General features: G+C 44.4%; 1 protein-coding gene across 1 annotated transcript in view; it reads left to right on the top strand.

The window, feature by feature from the left end:
- The first annotated feature begins 13,393 nt into the window (after positions 1-13,393).
- The window catches only part of LOC139458449 (dixin-like), a 62,599-nt gene continuing 54,687 nt past the window's right edge, over positions 13,394-21,305 (top strand). Inside the window, exons 1-2 of the mRNA XM_071239887.1 lie at positions 13,394-15,038; positions 18,512-18,641. Coding sequence (XP_071095988.1) covers positions 14,904-15,038; positions 18,512-18,641 — 265 coding nt within the window. The 5' untranslated portion in view covers positions 13,394-14,903. The remainder of the gene's footprint in view (positions 15,039-18,511; positions 18,642-21,305) is intronic.

The following is a 21,305-nucleotide window of genomic DNA, read 5'->3' on the forward strand; positions in this document are numbered from 1 at the left end:
TGTCTGAGTTGGGTATTCATGTTAAACTGCGGAATGGTATCTCAGTGAGCTATCACTATAAATCGATATCAGTCCGGACTAGTACAAGAAGCCACACAAACACACACACGTACATGCACGTCGCTATATACGTGCAATATTTTTGGACGCGACGTTAAACCCCATTTCACCTCACCTCACCTGTAAGATATGTTCATTTCAGAGACTAGATGTTAGTCTATCACGCGGCCCAGCGCGTGAGTTTCCGCTGAGTTGATGTATGGCCGTACCGGAGCGCCGGATGAGCGTTAGCGTGTTTTGATAAGAAATGGGGGAAGTGGTTGAATTCAGATGTTATTCTGTTCTTTCCCACGCCATGCAGTCAGCGCGTGCATGTGTACAGCCACTGAGTACTGCCCTGACTTGATTTACGTCGTGTTGTAACGTGACTTGAGCGTCATTCTCGATTTCATGTTCGTGTAAAGAGATCGAGATTGCAATCGGAACACATCGGGCGTCTCGTCGTGTGACACAGGACCTCTGTTCTTCATATTCGCCATTATGAATTTCTTCCATAGACTCTTTTTTATACGGAGGACATCAATATGTGTGATTAATATGGTTGAAGATGTTAATATAAAAATATGTTTTTTTTATCATTATTAATCACTTGGAAACCATATCTCACTACAAGGTTACGTCATCCCGAGGCACGTTAAAATTACGAAACCCGTTTGGAGGATATAGGACGGAATGGGTCCCCAATACCCCATGCTTGTCTCCCTGTAGTCTTGATTCTAGGCTTTGATATAGGCTAGTGGGCACGCTTGCCTTGGGAAGATGCAATACCCCATGCTTGTCTACCTGTAGGGCTTTCAGGGCAGGGTAGGTCCCCGGTACCCCATGCTTGTCTCCATGTCGGTATTATAGGTCTGGGTAGGTCCCCAGTACCCCATGCTTGTCTCCCTGTCGGTATCATAGGGAGAGTAGGTCCCCAGTTCCCCATGCTTGTCTCCGTGTCGGTATTATAGGTCTGGGTAGGTTCCCAGTACCCCATGCTTGTCTCCCTGTCGGTATTACAGGGAGAGTAGGTCCCCAGTACCCCATGCTTGTTTGCCTGTCGGTATTACATGGCTGGGTAGGTCCCCAGTACCCCATGCTTGTCTGCCTGTCGGTATTACAGGGAGAGTAGGTCCCCAGTACCCCATGCTTGTCTCCCTGTCGGTATTACATGGCTGGGTAGGTCTCCAGTACCCCATGCTTGTCACCCTGTCGGTATTATAGGGCTGGGTAGGTCCCCAGTTCCCCATGTTTGTCTCCCTGTCGGTATTATAGGTCTGGGTAGGTCCCCAGTACCCCATGCTTGTCTCCCTGTCGGTATCATAGGGAGAGTAGGTCCCCAGTTCCCCATGCTTGTCTCCGTGTCGGTATTATAGGTCTGGGTAGGTTCCCAGTACCCCATGCTTGTCTCCCTGTCGGTATTACAGGGAGAGTAGGTCCCCAGTACCCCATGCTTGTCTGCCTGTCGGTATTACATGGCTGGGTAGGTCTCCAGTACCCCATGCTTGTCACCCTGTCGGTATTATAGGGCTGGGTAGGTCTCCAGTACCCCATGCTTGTCTCCATGTCGGTATTATAGGGCGAGTAGGTCCCCAGTACCCCATGCTTGTCTCCATGTCGGTATTATAGGGCAGGGTAGGTCTCCAGTACCCCATGCTTGTCTGCCTGTCGGTATTACAGGGCGAGTAGGTCCCCAGTACCCCATGCTTGTCTCCCTGTCGGTATTACATGGCTGGGTAGGTCTCCAGTACCCCATGCTTGTCACCCTGTCGGTATTATAGGGCTGGGTAGGTCCCCAGTTCCCCATGTTTGTCTCCCTGTCGGTATTATAGGTCTGGGTAGGTCCCCAGTACCCCATGCTTGTCTCCATGTCGGTATCATAGGGAGAGTAGGTCCCCAGTTCCCCATGCTTGTCTCCGTGTCGGTATTATAGGTCTGGGTAGGTTCCCAGTACCCCATGCTTGTCTGCCTGTCGGTATTACATGGCTGGGTAGGTCTCCAGTACCCCATGCTTGTCACCCTGTCGGTATTATAGGTCTGGGTAGGTCTCCAGTACCCCATGCTTGTCTCCATGTCGGTATTATAGGGCTGGGTAGGTCTCCAGTACCCCATGCTTGTCTCCATGTCGGTATTATAGGGCGAGTAGGTCCCCAGTACCCCATGCTTGTCTCCATGTCGGTATTATAGGGCAGGGTAGGTCTCCAGTACCCCATGCTTGTCTGCCTGTCGGTATTACAGGGCGAGTAGGTCCCCAGTACCCCATGCTTGTCTCCCTGTCGGTATTACATGGCTGGGTAGGTCCCCAGTACCCCATGCTTGTCTCCATGTCGGTATTATAGGGCAGGGTAGGTCTCCAGAACCCCATGCTTGTCTGCCTGTCGGTATTACATGGCTGGGTAGGTCTCCAGTACCCCATGCTTGTCTGCCTGTCGGTATTACATGGCTGGGTAGGTCTCCAGTACCCCATGCTTGTCTGCCTGTCGGTATTATAGGTCTGGGTAGGTCTCCAGTTCCCCATGTTTGTCTGCCTGTCGGTATTACAGGGCGAGTAGGTCTCCAGTACCCCATGCTTGTCTCCATGTCGGTATTATAGGGCAGGGTAGGTCTCCAGTACCCCATGCTTGTCACCCTGTCGGTATTATAGGGCAGGGTAGGTCTCCAGTACCCCATGCTTGTCTCCAAGTCGGTATTATAGGGAAGGGTAGGTCTCCAGTACCCCATGCTTGTCACCCTGTCGGTATTATAGGTCTGGGTAGGTCCCCAGTACCCCATGCTTGTCTCCATGTCGGTATTATAGGGCTGGTAAGGTCCCCAGTACCCCATGCTTGTCTCCATGTCGGTATTATAGGGCAGGGTAGGTCCCCAGTACCCCATGCTTGTCTCACTGTCGGTTTTATAGGGCTGGGTAGGTCCCCAGCACCCAATGCTTGACTCCCTGTCGGTATTATAGGGCTCGGGTAGGTCCCCAGTACCCCATACTTGTCTCCCTGTCGGTACTACAGGGCGAGTAGGTCCCCAGTACCCCATGCTTGTCTCCCTGTCGGTATTACAGGGCAGGGTAGGTCCCCAGTACCCCATGCTTGTCTCCCTGTCGGTACTACAGGGCGAATAGGTCCCCAGTTCCCTATGCTTGTCTCCCTGTCGGTATTATAGGTCTGGGTAGGTCCCCAGTTCCCTATGCTTGTCTCCCTTTCGGTATTATAGGGCAGGGTAGGTCCTCAGTACCCCATGCTTGTCTCCCTGTCGGTACTACAGGGCGAGTAGGTCCCCAGTACCCCATGCTTGTCTCCCTGTCGGTATTATAGGGCAGGGTAGGTCCCCAGTACCCCATGTTTGTCTCCGTGTAGGGCTTTCATGGCTGGGTAGGTCCCCAGTACCCCATGCTTGTCTCCATGTCGGTATTATAGGGCAGGGTAGGTCCCCAGTACCCCATGCTTGTCTCCCTGTCGGTATTATAGGGGAGGGTAGGTCCCCAGTACCCCATGCTTGTTTCCCTGTCGGTATTACAGGGAGGGTATGTCCCCAGTACCCCATGCTTGTCTCCCTGTCGGTATTATAGGGCAGGGTAGGTCCCCAGTACCCCATACTTGTCTCCCTGTCGGTATTATAGGGCGAGTGGGTCCCCAGCACCCAATACTTGTCTCCCTGTCGGTATTATAGGTCTGGGTAGGTCTCCAGTACCCCATGCTTGTCTCCCTGTCGGTATTGTAGGGCAGGGTAGGTCCCCAGTACCCCATGCTTGTCTCCCTGTCGGTATTATAGGGCAGGGTAGGTCTCCAGTACCCCATGCTTGTCTCCCTGTCGGTATTATAGGGCGAGTAGGTCCCCAGTCCCCAATGCTTGTCACCCTGTCGGTATTATAGGGCAGGGTAGGTCCCAAGTACCCCATGCTTGTCTCCCTGTCGGTATTATAGGGCGAGTAGGTCCCCAGCACCCAATACTTGTCTCCCTGTCGGTATTATAGGGCAGGGTAGGTCTCCAGTACCCCATGCTTGTCTCCATGTCGGTATTATAGGGCAGGGTAGGTCTCCAGTACCCCATGCTTGTCTCCCTGTCGGTATTATAGGGCAGGGTAAGTCTCCAGTACCCCATGCTTGTCTCCCTGTCGGTATTATAGGGCGAGTAGGTCCCCAGTACCCCATGCTTGTCTCACTGTCGGTATTACAGGGCGAGTAGGTCCCCAGCACCCAATGCTTTTCGTTAGACTCGATTAAAATCGGATGGTTACATTGTGTGACCTGGCTATTTGAGCTCTATCGTTCCCCGAGTTTATGATCGATGCTCATGATATTGGCCACTGGTTACTCAAGTACTGACAGGTATTCGTGATGCCTACCACAGCTGATCTTCGATCAGATTTGTAAACCGATAAACTTTAGTGAGTGAGTATGGTATTACGCCGCTTTTAGCAATATTCCAGCATTATCACGACCGGGGACACCAGAAATGGGCTTCACACATTGTACACATGTCGGGAATCGAACCTGGGTCTTCGGCGTGACGAGCGAACGTTTAAACCACTAGGCTACCTCACCGCCCCGATAAACTTTAGAAGCAATATTGAAAGATATATCTGTATATTCAAAGTCTATTTGTATAAGACCGCCTCCGTGGTCTAGTGGTAGAGCGTCCGCCCGGGGAGCGGAAGGTCTGGAGTTCGATCCCCGGCCGCGTCATACCAAAAGACGTTAAAAGATGGTACTTGTTGTTACCCTGTCTAGCGCTCGGCATTAAGGGGTTAAAGCAAGGACTGGTCGGCTCGGGGTCAGTATACTGTGTCTGAGTGGGGTATTCATGTTGAACTGCGGCTTGGTATCTCAGTGGGCTAGCACTATAAATCGGCATCAGTCCGGTCTAGTACAAGCAGCCACACACACACACACACAAACACACACACACACGTCGCCATATAAGTGCAATAATCTTGGACGCGACGTTTAACCCAATTTCACCTCCCCTCGCCTATTTTTATAATCATTTAATAAAATAAGAAGCCAAACAACGGTCGTTCCTCGGTTGAAATGAGATATGGCGGGTGTTTCCGTTTTTACCATTAAGTGGACACGCCTGAGTCCACAGTAATTGCCTCCTGGTGTTAAAACGTAAACTCTATCAAGACACTACCGGGATCTATTGAACCAGGATTATATAGGTACAACATCACGTGGTCTTCACACCTGGTCACTACGACAATGACCGTCCCTGATGGCGGAAAAGTGATATTTCCTTTGTCAGAGCGCGGGCAGGCATTCGACCCAAGGTCCGGCAGTTATTCCATTGGTATTCCCATGGAGTCTATATACACTTTGTATACTCTCCTTGGTATTTCTGATGGCGGAAATGGCGAGAAGGCACGGGTTAAAGGGTAATATTCCTGGTTAATGGGGAGAAGTCATAAACCCGGCCCTCATTCAGACAAAGCTCTTATTTCAGACTAACATTTAGTCCCAGAACTCATATCCTATTTAAGAATGTATTTATACTAATTAAAATCCAAATAGAGCCCTGAACAATGCTTATCAGGTCTGAGCAATCTAGACTTGCCGAATCATTCTGGACGTGAGTTGGGTGCCTTTTCAGTTTATTCTGTAGGGCCTTGGAGACCTAGACTAACATCTAGTCTCTGAAATGAACATATCGTACAGAAAAAAATAGTTGTTCAGTTATCTTAATAAAAATATAATAAAAAGGAGCCCAGTGACTCTCTTCATTTTCAGATACTGATACTGCAGTGATCTAGACTTGCCAAACATTATAGACTTACATGGGCTGTATTTGATATATATTTGTATCGGGGTCTGTAAGACAGACTATTGGTGACCGACTACTCTTATTTCAAAACCTTGAGCTGGCTAGACTTGCTTTTGTATGCATTTCTAGATTTTGTTTTTTCATAAAATAAATATATTCCACGGTCATGGTGCAGGATTAGCAGACCCTTAATGGGGGAAATACAGTGTTAGAAGCGAGGTTTTGATTGGCGATTACAAGCATGTTTGTTTGTTTGTTTGTTGTTTAACGCGGCACAAGGTTAAAGTTTTTTGACGGCTGCCTGTAAATATTCAAATCTGGACCAAACAATCCAGTGATTGATATGCCATAATGGTCAAAGTTTCACGCAGAAAATCACCTTGCCTAACCCCCGGCTCGTTGACTTGGTTGAAGCAAATCATCGTATCCCAATTGTGCGGATCGATGTTCATGATGTCAATCACTGGATTGTCTGTTCCAGACCGCCGACAGATAGCTGAGTGCGGCGTTAAACAACAAACAAACAAGCATGTGGGTTATTGTACAAAGGCAGGATATACCATAACGAGCTGATGTTCTGCGTCAAACGTGGCTATATATGTTGCTGTCGTGTGCAGTGTCATTGTATGCAAGGCAGCGGAGGAATTGCACCACGCATGCGTCCTTTGACGGATTTAACTGACGGGGAGATTCTGATTGATTTAGAGCAGCGATAAACTCAAGATAGGGAGTGTCACGAAATTAACTTTCTAATCAATAGGGTAAGATTTGATTACTTCCAAAATTGCATACGTGTTTCGTTTGTCTAGAGTTATGTCCCTTAGCTGGAGGTCAGGCTGGATAGTTTTGCGCCGCTTTTAGAAATATTCCAGCAATATCACGGCGGGGTACACCAGAAATGGGCTTCACACATTGTACCCATGTCGGGAATCGAACCTGGGTTTTCGGCTCGATGAGCGAACGCTTTAACCACTAGGCTATCCGACCGCCCCACTCGCAGGGTTACCGGTTTCAGGGGTTAGATGTTCTGTGTCAGGTGGTGTCTTCCTCGCACATTTCATGTTCCCGGAGCAAGGAAGTTAACTGACGGTAAAAGTCCAGTTTCCACCCTTGCCGAACTAGACTGGAATTTCTGGCCTCGATCGTAGCGCCACCTCACTTGCTATTACAAGTTATGTCCCTTCTATGTCCCTCCTATTGACCAATCAGATTCCACCTCTCATACCTCAATAAAATGGAGTCGATCTATAATATGATAAAACGGGTGAATCAAATCACTTGATCACCTTGATTAATAACTTGAAAAGATTTGGAAAATATCTGCTGACCACGAGTTGGCGGGGCACATGTTTTGCAAATCCTGCAATCGATCGAAATCTGCACGACAGTTTACGAACCGGATTTCGATTTCGGTGCGCGATTTTGATTGGACTAATGCATAGACTCGTTAGTCCAGCCAAAATGTAACTCCATAATACCAGCCTAGTTCGGAAAGGGTGGAAACTGGACTTTTAACGTCAGTTAACTCCCTTGCATCGGGAAGATGCAATTTATATGTGACTTTGATATACAGGCTGTGGGTGTATGTATTACCTAGGGGTTGGTTGGTTGTTTAACGCCGCACTCAGCAATATTCCAGCTATGTGACGGCGGTCTGTAAATAATCGAGACTGGACCAGACAATCCAGTGATTAACATCATGAGCATCGATCCACGCAATTGGGATCGATGATATGCATCAACCAAGTCAGCGAGCCTGACCACCCGATCCCGTTAGTCGCCTTTTACGACAAGCATAGTCACCTTTTACGGCAAGCATGGGTTGCTGAAGACCTATTCTATCCCGGAATCTTCACGGGTCGTATTACCTAGTGAGACATTATGTTCGATACTGGTAATTGTATCAGCGTTGTACTTCAGACGACGTCCTTGTATTGCATAGCGATATATTCCCTTAGGCCGAATATTTTTTAAAAACAACAACAAAACAACAACTTGTTTACGAATCCGCCGATTCCAAAACACAACGAATTATGACGATTTTGGAACTTAGGGACCGGTCAGTTATTATTGTGTGGGGGTAGGGATGGGGGCAGGGGGAATCAGGGGAGGCTCACCTAAAAAACATGACATCTTTAGGGGGAGGGTCATAAAATACAATACTCTCATTTAGTGAGGGTCGTGAAAAAAGGGACATTTTATAATAAAATATTAAGCGCTTTGGCGTTTTGTCTTTTCGGGAAAGGGTATTAGAAAATTGTAGAAGGGTCAACCAATAATAGGTAATTATTTTCAGTCCATAAATGGACCTAAATCCTCAGTAATCTCCACAGCTGAGGTGGTTGTAGGGGCGTATACCTTTGGCCATGACTTCACATCCCGGTAAGCCTAGACAACCTGTATACAATTCAACATCATAAAAAAGAAAGTCCGATTGTACATATCCATAGCAACGGACTTAAGGTATTGTCGGTTGTAATTAAGTCGAGCTGGAAATAATTTCCAAACCTTCCACCTCAACACAGGTTAGGAAACTTAGTCCAGTGAAAACAATGCTATCTGTTATAATCAGTCGTCTGGACAACCCAACCGTATCTCCTTTGGGGGCGGGGGGGGGGGGGGGGGGGAAGGGGGGGGGGGTGGTTAAGAAGGGCACTTCCCACACACGCGATGTGGGACAATTGGTCGGTGTGTGTGTGTGTGTGTGTGTGTGTGTGTGTGTTGAGGAGGAGGGGGGGCTGCACGGGGAGTGACAGCTCGCGGGGGTAAGGACCATTGAGACCCGTTTCGACGCCAGGGGACGAACGGATTGGACAAACAATTCCTTTCCTACATTGCTGAAATTAATATTGTGTTATTCGATGGCTTTCGAGATAGATGTATATGTGGCGGTAATTTGACGCGAAAAACTTCGTAAAAACGTAATTACAGTTTTCAACCTGTTTGCCTATTGCCCTGGACTGGCACTAGTTTTAGAAATAGCCCAGACAAATGTCCATGCGCTGTCTGAGTAGTATCTTGTGTCCATCTGTCGCTGTCACCTAAATAATCACACATACACCTGTTGTTAAATTGTCCAATTTAAATTAAAATATGCATTTAAATTCGATCCGAAAAGTGCAGTTTCCAAGTAGCCCTCTACAGGACGCCTTTGTAATGGACACCATTCACAAGAACACTTCTTGAAAAAAACGAAATTACTTAATAAAACTCGTTCGTTCTTTATAAAATAAACACCGCTGACACTAATATACTCACAAGATGGAGTTCACGTTTGAAGACCTTACAAAGGCTGTCCTTTGATATCGATATTACCCGTTGTTGCATTCAGGGTACTCAGTTACTGACAGGTGTGACACGATCAACAGCCCAAACCATCTCTCTCTCTCTCTCTCTCTCTCTCTCTCTCTCTCTCTCTCTCTCTCTCTCTCTGTTTCTGAACGTATATTCTGTCTTACAGACCCAGATACAAATATATATCAAATACAGCCTATGCAAGTCTATAATGTTTGGCAAGTCTAGATTACTGCAGTATCTGAAAATGAAGAGTCACTGGGCTCCCTTTTATTATTTTTTTTATAAAGATAACTGAACAACTGTTTTTTCTGTACGATATGTTCATTTTAGAGACAAGATGTTAGTCTACTGAACGTAGTAACTACGATTTTACCTTCTCTGCTTACTCCTTACCATCCTCGTGAGTACAGAGCTATTTCTAAATGATCGTCAAATTATTACCCCTGACCCGTTCTCAGTCACACGGTATGCACGATTGTTTACATAAACAAGTGAGTGAATGTTATTTTACGCTACAGCCGACAATAGTCGAGCTATGTCACGGTCTGCAGATAACCAACTCGGGGTATAGGCAAACCAGTGGTTGAAAGCATGAGCACCAGTACACGCCACCGGTTACGATGACACACAGCATAACCAGTCAACCAATACCTATTACAAACATGGGTACAGGCGACTTTTCTGCCCTGGAATACCCACGGATGTTTTCGGAAATGCGATACTGAAGACACCCTCTCAAGAACAGATCCAGCATGTTTTAAAATAGAGTGATCTCAATCATTGCAGTCCAGAAGCTTATGGCCATACCATTTGTATCATTTTGCGTCATTGACGAAACTGGCCTTGAGGTGAAATGGGGTTTAACGTCGGGTCCAAGATTATCGCACTTATATTGTGACCTCTGTGTGTGTGTGTGTGTGTGTGTGTGTGTGTACGTGTGCGTGCGCGCGCGTATGCGTGTGTGTGTGTTCGGTAGTCTGGACTGATGCCGATTTATAGTGCTAGCAAACTGAGATGCCATGCCGCAGTTTACGTGTTTCCCCAATCATACCGTTACTACATGTCTGGCAAGAAAATATCCGATGCTCTTTCAAGTCAGCATCCACGTTTTGTAACACTCTGTTGAAGTGACCGCCTCCATGGTCTAGTGGTAGAGCGTCCGCCCGGAGAGCGGAAGGTCCGTGGTTCGATCCCCGACCGCGTCATACCAAAAGACGTTAGAAGATGGTACTTGTTGTTACCCTGTCTGGCGCTCGGCATTAAGGGGCTAAAACAAGGACTGGTCGGCTCGGAGTCAGTATACTGTGTCTGAGTGGGGTATTCATGTTAAACTGCGGCATGTCATCTCAGTGAGCTAGCACTATAAATCGGCATCGGCCCTGACTAGTACAAGCAGCCACACACACACACACACACACACACACGTACATGCACGTCGCTATATAAGTGCAATAATCGTGGACGCGACGTTAAACCCCATTTCGAGTGAGTGAGTGAGTGAGTATGGTTTTACGCCGCTTTTAGCAATATTCTAGCAATATCACGGCGGGGGTCAACAGAAATGGGCTTCACACACCTCTATTGAAGTATGTGTGCGGAGAAATCCCATTGCAAGTGTTAATGATCACGTGACACATTTGGAAACACAGCTCTCGTTACGTCACATTTGTGTGGGTAGCGGAACACCAAAGAGAAACAGGTGCACGTGATTGCTGGATATCAATACATTTTCACGCCATGACATAACACGTGCGACAGATGATCACGTGACACATTCTTACGTCATAATAAGAGACGACACATGTTATTACGTCATGGGGTATTTGTAACACATTAGTGCGAGGCGTTGATGGTTCGACCCTGAGGGCAGTTGGCTCCTGTGAACAGGTTGATACCGTGGACTCGAAGAAGTCGATTGCAGTTAATGAATAACGAGGGGTCGTCTCAAAATAGTATGTCGTATTTATATTTCTCATAGTTTGTTTTGAAAGATTTAATGAAACTTTGGTTGGGATTGAATCGCCCTAGTTCACATTTGTACCAGCTGCATCAGATACTGCAGTTCTAATTGAAAGTACTAGTTAGTTTCCTGAATAATCAGTGCGTGTTGTCTCAGAAAATATGTTCTTGTTGACGACTGCCTGACGTGGCCATTCACGGAGATGAAGATCAACAAATACGTCACCATCTATCAAACTGTGACAACAGTGGACGTTGCTACAGTCAAATGTCTATCTTGAGGCAATCTGTACTTCCATCTATTACCCAATCGTTTAAAGAAATGTCGCTGCGAAATTTTGTTTTTAGTTTTAAAGTAAAACAGATAGATTCATGGAGCTAAGGGACTGGTCATAAGTTATGGGGTTGGGGGTGGGAGTGGATTGTAACATATTGATGACCCCCCACCATTTTATGTAAAATTCCCCTCCCCTCTCTCTTTCTCTAACAAACACACCTACTACCCTACCCCCCCCCCCTACCCCCCCCCCCCCCCCCCCCCCACACACACACACACACACACACACATCTTTAATATATAACCAGTCCTCAAATGCATCAAAGTTTACAGAAAATTTAAAGTCTCACACACGATCACGAATATGTTGACATCGCGTCAAATGTATACTGCACGTGGTTTACGTTTCTAGAGATTGTGTGATGCACGTGCATTCCGTGCAAAGTATGGTGGTTGTGTCTGGAAGTAAGGGAACACTTGACATAGTTTCATGGCTTTGTCGTCATGTCCTGATGAAATGTGGTCTTATTCGTTCTCTAACTTAAACGTTTGGAAAACTTTTATACACAATAGGTCCATTTGAACTTAGTAAATTTCGCGTTGAATTTTCTCGCTTTGTGTGATAAAATATTAGTCCTGGGGTCGATATTGATTAAGAGTGAGTGAGTACGGTTTTACGCCGCTTTTAGCAATATTCCAGCAATATCACGACGGGGGACACTAGAAATGGGCTTCACACATTGTACCCATGTCGGGAATCGAACCCTTGCGTTCGGCGTGACGAGCGAACGCTTTAACCACTAGGCTACCAAACCGCCCCTTATATTGATAGACAAATATCAAGTAGGCCATTGTAAAAAACAAAACCTCGATACATCATTTATAAATCCAATAGCCTTCCGATACAGCAGTCTTCAATACAAGGTAGCGACGTCTCTAAATATATATCGGGTCAACTTGATGATCAAGTGGTCGACAAGAACCGGTTGACTGCTCAAATTCTAGATACACATCGGGTGACTGCTCAAATTTTAGACCTAAAGCGGGTGACTGCGCAAATTCAAGATCTAGATCGGATCAATGCTCAAATTCGAGATCTAAATCGGGTCAACGATCAATTTCAATCGTGAATTCATTGTTCCAAGAATCCTTGAGCAATGTCGGTTGTTTGACCTCTGACCTCGGTAACAGCAGGTGCGCATGCTGGGGTTAACTCCACAGGGGGTCATTAAAACTCCTCCTGAGGGCTGTCTTATCTCCCTTTGGTCATCGCCTTTCTTTCGTCTCTGTCGAACTGTGTGAAAACACAGAATGGGCGGGATGGTCTGTCCACATCACCAAAATCAATTAAGGCGCCAAAAACGGGGGAGTTTCGTTGGCGACAGTGCCATTCGTGACCAACTCGTGTTATTCACGTCTTGTAGGTTACGGAAAGGGGCGAGTGGTAACGAATGCGATAGTGCCTTCATCTGAGACTACATGAATTTATTTTGGTTGGGGAAAAAGATCCTTTCATGTACTTTTACTGAGGGTTGTGGTGATGTACTTTATACAGAGATTCTTGGAATTAGAAATGGTTAATTTGTTGTGTTTGATAAACATTTAGAAGTTGGCAGAACATACACTGGCATACACTTTTTGATGGATAACAACTTCTTTTATTATCTGTGACGACGTTTCTGGGGTACGTCTTACCCCGTCATCGGGTGAATGAAGGCAAAGAAGCTAAATACAGTAGTATATTATCTATAAAAAAATCAGTAACAACCGATTTCACCAACTAAAATTCAGCGACAATTACGACATTTGAAATAATTATTAATTTCTGGCTTCTATCAAATAAAGTTTGACCACCAATGAATTGACAACAAGGGGACTTCACCAGGTGACGACTTTCTCCACTAATTCTCTGACACGATGCTGTAATCCCAAGGGTCAACAAGCGCCTTCTTTGCTCCGAGGCTTTGTGCGAGATATATGCCTCTTTCAACATGTGTCAGGAACCACGTGACAATGTTTACAAATATTTAACCCGGAAGTGAAAACCACGACCCGAGAAACCTTGACGGATCGGCAGGTGGTTTTTGCTAATTTCGGAATTAATAATTTATTCTTCGCGCTTCGCTACCCCTTATTGTGCATTTGACGAGTGACGGACGCTGAAATGTGTTCACTTACACCTGACACTTAACAAGATCTCGTTCGCATATTATTTCATTCGCCATGTTGGATAATTTATTTACATCATGGCAGCCGATTTTGTGAGGCTACGTCTAAAGATATTCATGTCCTAACAGGTGGTCAGTGGGACATACATTGCAACAAACATCCGTCGATCGTGGTTTCCTGGACCTATTGGAGGATGTGCGAATACCAATGGCGAATATAACTGATCCGCTGTTCGGATGTTCAACGTTTTCGTGTTTTCTAAACCAGACACTATGTCAAAAATGTCGGTTTTCGTCTGCTCGACAGCTAATATGACAGGCCGACTGGTAGCATCGCCAGGGATTTGATAACTGGTCCATGTGTGATTTCAAGGAAGGATATTGCTAATGGTAGATGCTTCTCGCCTCGTGTAGATCGGTGTTGTTGGATAGAGTGTGCATTGTCTGTGTTCGGAATCGGCAGTCGAACGTGCCCAGGTCATCCTGTCCAGATTGTGTAGAAGAAAATTCATTTGACTTGCCATCAGTTATTTATTATATGGCGTTTTCTAAACATACGTGACGGGTTCATATTGTTTGCTACCCAATTGTTCGAAGAATATTTCCAGTGTAAGATATCTGGGTTATAATCGAACCATTCAGGAACACGCCAAATTATCCTTAATTTATTCAAAATGACTCAACCATAATCTGACAAAATTAGAAAGGAGGCTTGTTTCGTTATTTTACGCAATATTTGTAGAATATTTACAAAATATGCACACACAGTTAATGGCATCTTGTACATATTGACATATTCCTGTTAATGTATTTTGTTTTCATTGATAATTTAACAGAATAATTTATGACTTTGTACTAATCACTATTTATACAGTTCTTATATGGAACAATTTCTCTGTGATTTCTTTGTGATATTTTACTTTTACACAAGTATTATTAAGTTTTATTGGCCTGATTTATTTTATCTCTGATTATTCCTTTTCTAGTCTGGATATACATCAGTATCTGTTAGGCATTCAGTCCGAATACCAACTTGGCAGTATTCCGTTATGTAATATTGATCACGTCAGAGTCGCTTGTATGACGCAACCTGACTATCCTTGTTTTGCTCACCTGTGATTGTGGTCGCGGAAACCAGTGATGAATATTCATTAGGATTGTTGTTTGTCTTGAGTGACAATAGTCAAAACATTACTGAAGTGAACATTGAATGAAAAGTCGTTAAGGATTTTGGTCAAGACATTAGTGATCATAATTAATGAAACTTGTTAACAATATTCTAGCATGTGTGGAACTTCGTTTCTATGAACAGAAATGAAAACATTCTGATGCTAGTTGAACCTTGTTCTTGGGTATTAGCCCTGAGATAGTGGAAACAAAGGTAGAAGTCGGTGCAGTCACAAATCATTTGCATGTCATCCAAACGAAATAGCGATTTGGTTATCTTGGAAGAGTATCAAGAACTGTTGGAAAACATGTCGTCTGGATTCACGAGTCCTGTCAAAAGTAACGACAGTGATGACAGCGCCACCTGGGGGGCGTGGCAGGTACAGCACTTATTAACCAATATTCTTTGTCTGATACTCCGACCTCAAAGTGGTGACCATAGCCGTTTGATTTTATATTTGGCAACTACAGCAAACAGCTGCCAAATAATTCAAATTTATTTTTACAATTAAATATTTTTGACCAATGAATTCATTAACGATTGGTCAAATTTCATATAGTACTGGGAACTAGTCCCATGGGAAAGAATGTGTGTCAAATTGCTACAATTTGTATCTTCACGATGTAGAAATTATAATGTTTTATTTTTAGAACTTTTATCGTTAGTTGGCTCTTTTGAGTTCTCAACTTCTGACTGGTGCCAAAATTTGCATAATGGCCTTTTGGGCACAGAATAATCTAAACTTTGAGGTCTGAGGCTATTCCTATAATCATAATCATAGAACAAACATGATTTTATTAAAAATATTTTTGACTTAGTACTTACACTTTTACAGTTCATCATGTGGAAGTTGTGTCATAAAACTGTTTCCAAAACTGAGATTAACATTTGAACTTGGAGGTTGTTTAACCAATCTGAGAGTTCCTCTGCTCAATGTCAGGAAAAGGTAGCTTGTATTGGTTAATGTGTGTTCAAACAGCCTTTCCTTTGTGTGTACAGGTATTTGCTGTTGTATATTCAGTTATCCCAGTTTTCTTGTTTAGAGTACGGTATAGCATACGAATCCAGTAAAACCCAGAGGTGTCCTATTTTTGGCCACTTGTCATGTTAACTTCATTCTGCTGGACACAACCCAGGAAAGTCAGCGATGGAGGAACCTCTGTAGTTTGTTACAATGTTGTCGAGGCAAATATGCCGTAAATATTGTTGCTTTTGTTGTCAGTGATACTCGGTACCCATTAGCTAAATACAATCAGAGTTAGGACATTGTGTATCGATTTGCTTTCATTTTGTTTTTATGTTATGTTTTCTTTTGATTTTGTTCTGTTCTTTTCGCTTTCCACGTTTCACAAGGAATTGCCCGAAATTAATATCTTTTCGATATAAGTACATAGTTATTTTGCATAATCTACTCTTGATACTTGTTAAATATATTCATGTTAATAATGCACAATTTATGTCTTGGATTAGGATTTCTTCTCTTGAATGCATTTCTGGACATATTTCGTCAAAATGAAATTATGTTTTTGAACTTTTAACAAATTATTTAAAAATATTAACCAAAATTATTAATCAGAATTCTACTGATAAACATGACAATTTTTTGTTGAAGTGGTTTTAAGATCTGTGGCACCTCGACAGTTATAAAATTATCTGTTCTCGTAAAGTATTTATCGGGACCAGATAAACCGGAACTTTAAACAAGGATAGGCTGTTCATAGAAACTCAGTTACAGGGAATGTACTTTGAAAACTTAAATATGAGATTTCATTCTTTTAGAAGTTACAGATATCAGGCATGGATCAAACAGAATTATTTTCATGTGGGTTTGATCACACTCTCAACCAACTGTGCATCACTTAGGTGCACAGGTGCCCCAGTCATCTAACATGCAACGGAGGGCACGGGTGGCCCAGTCGTCTACGGCTCTGCAGAGTTGCGTCCCATGGACACGCCAGAAACCTTTGATTGTGGGTTCGAATCCCAGTTTGCCCCGATTATGTTTCTAGGTTTGTCAGCACCATACCCGTGCTTGTGGGTTTCACCGAAGTGGTAAACGTCTGAGACCTGAATCACTTTGGGTTTTCCTCCCACATTAAGCTGACACACAGCTATATAACTAGAATACTGTTAAAAGCGGCGTTAAACACAACTCACTCACTCACTCTAACGTGCATCAGTTCCCAATGCAGAGTTGTGTCCCTTACTCATGCAAGAAACATCGCAGGATTTGCGTCACTTCAGTCTTACCTTCTATATCAGCTGAACTTGTGCGATGTAACTCACTGTTGGTGAATTTAACCCCACTTATCTGACCATCTCAAGTCTCTTGGTTACAATCATCTTCTGTGTATGTAGACATGATGAATTAATGCGAGAATAGACGACCTCGTGTCAAAATTGTAAGGGGGGCGACGGGGTAGCCTAGTAGTTAAAGCGTTCGCTCGTCACGCCGAAGACCCGAGTTCGATTCCCGACGTGGGTACAATGTGTGAAAGCCATTCCTGGTGTTCCCCGCCGTGATATTGCTGGAATATTGCTAAAAGCGGCGTAAAACCATACTCACACACTCACTCAAACTCGTTGGGACCTGACAATGTTTTCGAGTTATTCTTGGTTCTAGACATCAGGTCTATTTTATTCTTAATTTGGGTACTTGGCACTCCCAAATGAGTTGGAGACAACTGGGAATTTAACATCCAAGTTCAACCCAACGAGGTTCGACTGTACACAACAATGTTTTTTCTGACTAGTTTAGCGGTTGCAGTAGGGAACATGGGTGGCCTATTCGTCTAAGGCAACACAATTTTCCATACAGAGTTATTTCCCTTGGGTGTGCCAGGAACCTATGATTGTGGGTTTGAATCCCAGGCCACCCTTGATTATTATTGTGGGTTTGTCATACCCATCCTTTTTTGGCAAGCTCCTAATTGCGATATCTCATTCGCAGAGCTCTGTCGGTGCCACCAGTCAAAACTCCCCACAGTGATAGATGACCACAACCATGCTTGGAGTTGAACTCGCTACCAAATGACCGTTATGTTTACAAACAAGTGACGACTGTTGTGACGCCGAATACACTTACCCCTCCTAAATTACTTTCTTTCTTTGTCAATTTGAATTTCTATTTCATTAAAACTATCATGTAATTGATGTAGTAAGAATGTAAGGGAGAAGTTGGTTGAAATTCTGTTAGTCTGCAATCTCGAACCAATCTGATTATACAAACAGCAAATTAAATTCATCTGAAAAACATGGTCAGTCGTAAACCTTTTCAATATGAACTATGATGGCATTCCCAAACACAAACAAAAGTATGAACGTGACTACATTTGGGGTAAGATGGCAAATTTCCAGGTTCTTGTTACCGAGAGTGTAACACGCTGGAAGGTAATTGTCCCAGACTGGTTCCTCTTGTGGATTTCCTGGGGAACGGGTGGCCCAGTTGTGTAAGGTGCTGCGATTTGCTGTGCAGAGTTGCGTCCCTTGGGCAAGCTATGATTGTAGGTTCGAATCCCGGTTCACCCCGATTATGTTTCTAGGTTTGTCAGCACCATACCCGTGCTCATGGGTTTCACCGAAGTGGTAAACGTCTGAGACCTGCATCACTTCAGGCTTTCCTCCCACATTAAGCTGACATGCCGCGATTTAACTGGAATACTGTCAAAAGCGGCGTTAAATGAAACTCACTCACTCACTCTGGCCTCCTCTCCCCCCCCCACCCAATTTCGCCTCATCCTTCCCTCCCTTGAGGAATAGTTTGATCCTTGCCTGAGGTAACAAACTGGTAGACTGTCAGTGAAGACAGTTTTTATTGAAGTATGTTCATGGTGTATTTGTCTGTGGTTTCAGGCGCAGTTAAATGCGTACGTTGCGTGGGTTAACTCCCAGCTGAAGAAGCGGCAGGGGATCCGGCTGATAGAGGATCTGCGTGTTGACATGCGAGATGGCGTGGCCCTGCTTCATCTTATAGACATTGTTGGTGAGTAACTGTAGTCACGTTTTCAAATTTAAATCTGGGTCCTTTTCTATGTAGCCCGATGTTGTCATCTGGCTACGTGTTAACAACAACATACCTACGTCTTCCATTGGAAGGAGACCCGTGAAGATCCGGGGTAGAATAGGTCTGCAGCAACCCATGCTTGTCGTAAAAGGCGACTATGCTTGTCGTAAAAGGCGACTAAGGGGATCGGGTGGTCAGGCTCGCTGACTTGGTTGATGCATGTCATCATATCCCAATTGTGTGGATCGATGCTCATGATATCAATCACTGGATTGTCTGGTCCAGACTTTATTATTTACAGACTGCTGTCATATAGCTGGGATATTGCTGAGTGCGACGTTAAACAACAGACAAACAAAAAACAAAAACAGGGTTCTCTCAAGGATTTTTCTTAAATGGGCCCTTTATGTGAAAATTTTAAATATTCCAGAGGTACACCCATTAAGCACAATGTTAATATGCCCCTTTGTATGTGGAAATGGGGCCTTTTTTCAAATTTAGGGGCTTTAAAGCAAAAGGCGAATTCCCTAGAATTATCCCTGCAAAAAACAAGGAAGAAAGAATCTCTTATGCCAAGTTTTACATTATTGCATTAAATATAATGTTAATATAAAATGTTAAGAAACTTCTGTATTTAAGAAAATGGGAACTTAAGAATCCCACAGCTGAACAAAATATGTTCGGATCAGAAGGCTCTTCTGGATTAAATTTATGCAGGTTGATGGCAATAGTTCTGAATGAAGGGAGATAACTCTTGCATGGCCATCAAACTTGTTTCAGTTCAGAAGTCTACATTTCTTGAAAAGTGATGTCCCCCATGTTATCTATTTGCTCACCTCAATGCGACAGAAACTAATGTCGGACACTAAGGTGACTCTCCTTGGTTGTCTGAAAATGTGGCGTATTAAGCAGATATTTCATTCTCAGGTTCTTTGCATATGTGTGTGTGCAATGTCATGTGCAAAAGTTTGTTGTTGAACACCGCACTTAGCAATAGTCAAGCTATATGATGGTGGTCGGCAAATAATAAACAGTCCTTTGATTGACATCATGAGCATCGATCCATGCAATTGGGATCGATGACATGCCACCAACATCCACCCAATCCCATTCGTCGCCTCTTACGACAAGCATGGTTGTCTTAGATTAAGGATGTGCCGAAGTTCTTTTAATATTTTAAGGTAGAAGTCTTGTCTATATCAGCTGAACAAAATGCATGTGTTCACGTTATTTCTGACTGACTGACTGACTGACTGACTGACTGACTGACTGACTGACTGACTGACTGACTGACTGACTCACTCACTCACTCACTCACTCACTCACTCACTCACTCACTCACTCACTCACTCACTCACTCACTCACTCACTCACTCACTCACTCACAAATTAGCATTTTGGGCCCAATTTGGATTTTATTTCTGTTTTGTTGATATATATTTCCAAATAAGATAACTTTATGTCTTGGACTAAATATTAGTCAAAGAGACCTGTTCTTTTTTATTTGACAGTGACATTAACGATTTGACAAATGTGTATCATACAAAAGTCAGTTACTCTAAGTACAGAGAACCAGCAGACATCCTGCTGTGATAATGTCAATCACAGAGTCGTCCTATTGTTTCCTGACAGGAAGGGTTGTGCCGGCTACACTGCTGGTTCATCTTGTGGATTTCCTGGGGCACGGGTGGCCCAGTCGTCTAAGGCGCCGTGATTCGCTGTGGAGAGTTGCGTCCCTTGGGCACGCTGGAAACCTGTGTTTCCGGGTTCAAATCCCAGTTCACCCCGAATTATGTTTCTAGGTTTGTCAGCACCATACCCATGCTCGTGGGTTTCACCGAAGTGGTAAACGTCTGAGACCTGCATCTCTTCGGGCTTTCCTCCCACATTAAGCTGACACGCTGCGATATAGCTGGAATACTGTTAAAAGCGGCGTAAGACCCACTCACTCACTCAGTCTGGAGGAAAACAGTTGTGTTGAGAATGCATAAACATAACTATTAGTATTAACTATGCAGTAAAAGATTCCATTTCCTCTTCAGTGAATGTATCTTCCGTGTATTGTAGTTTGAGGCCTGTTTTATACTCTGTTGGTAGCGTGGGACTAGACTGGCCGGTTAATCACTTTCCTTCCTCCTCCTTGGAGAGTTCCTTTAGGGGAATGTTTATGAGTCAGACCATCTCTGTGCTACAGGCATGTGGTGTTGTACCCCACTGTCAGTCAGTGTGTGGGAGAGAGGCCGTAGTAAGTTCATGGATAAGCAGAGCTGAGAGCTCCAGGGTGCTGCTGTCTGTCTGTCAACAGTGGTGTAGAACAGTTAAATGGCTACCCGGGACCGTGGTAAGAGTTAGGGGACTTACATAACATTATTTTGTTGTGGTGATTCTCTCTGTTAAGCCAAGGTGCGGTCGGGTAGCCTAGGGGTTAAAGCGTTTGCTCGTCACGCCAAAGACCCGGGTTCGATTCCCGACATGGCTACAACGTGTGAAGCCCATTTCTGGTGTCCCCCGCCGTGATATTGCTGGAATATTGCTAAAAGCGGCGTAAAACCATACTCACTCACTCTGTTAACCCAAGAGGTGTATCATCAGTTTTCGTCCCAGAGTTTTACCTTCACTTAGGAAAAGTGGTCTTTGCAGGCA

This window comes from Haliotis cracherodii, unplaced genomic scaffold (genome assembly GCF_022045235.1).
Source record: "Haliotis cracherodii isolate W230 unplaced genomic scaffold, xgHalCrac1.p SCAF_12, whole genome shotgun sequence".
NCBI lineage: Eukaryota > Metazoa > Mollusca > Gastropoda > Lepetellida > Haliotidae > Haliotis > Haliotis cracherodii.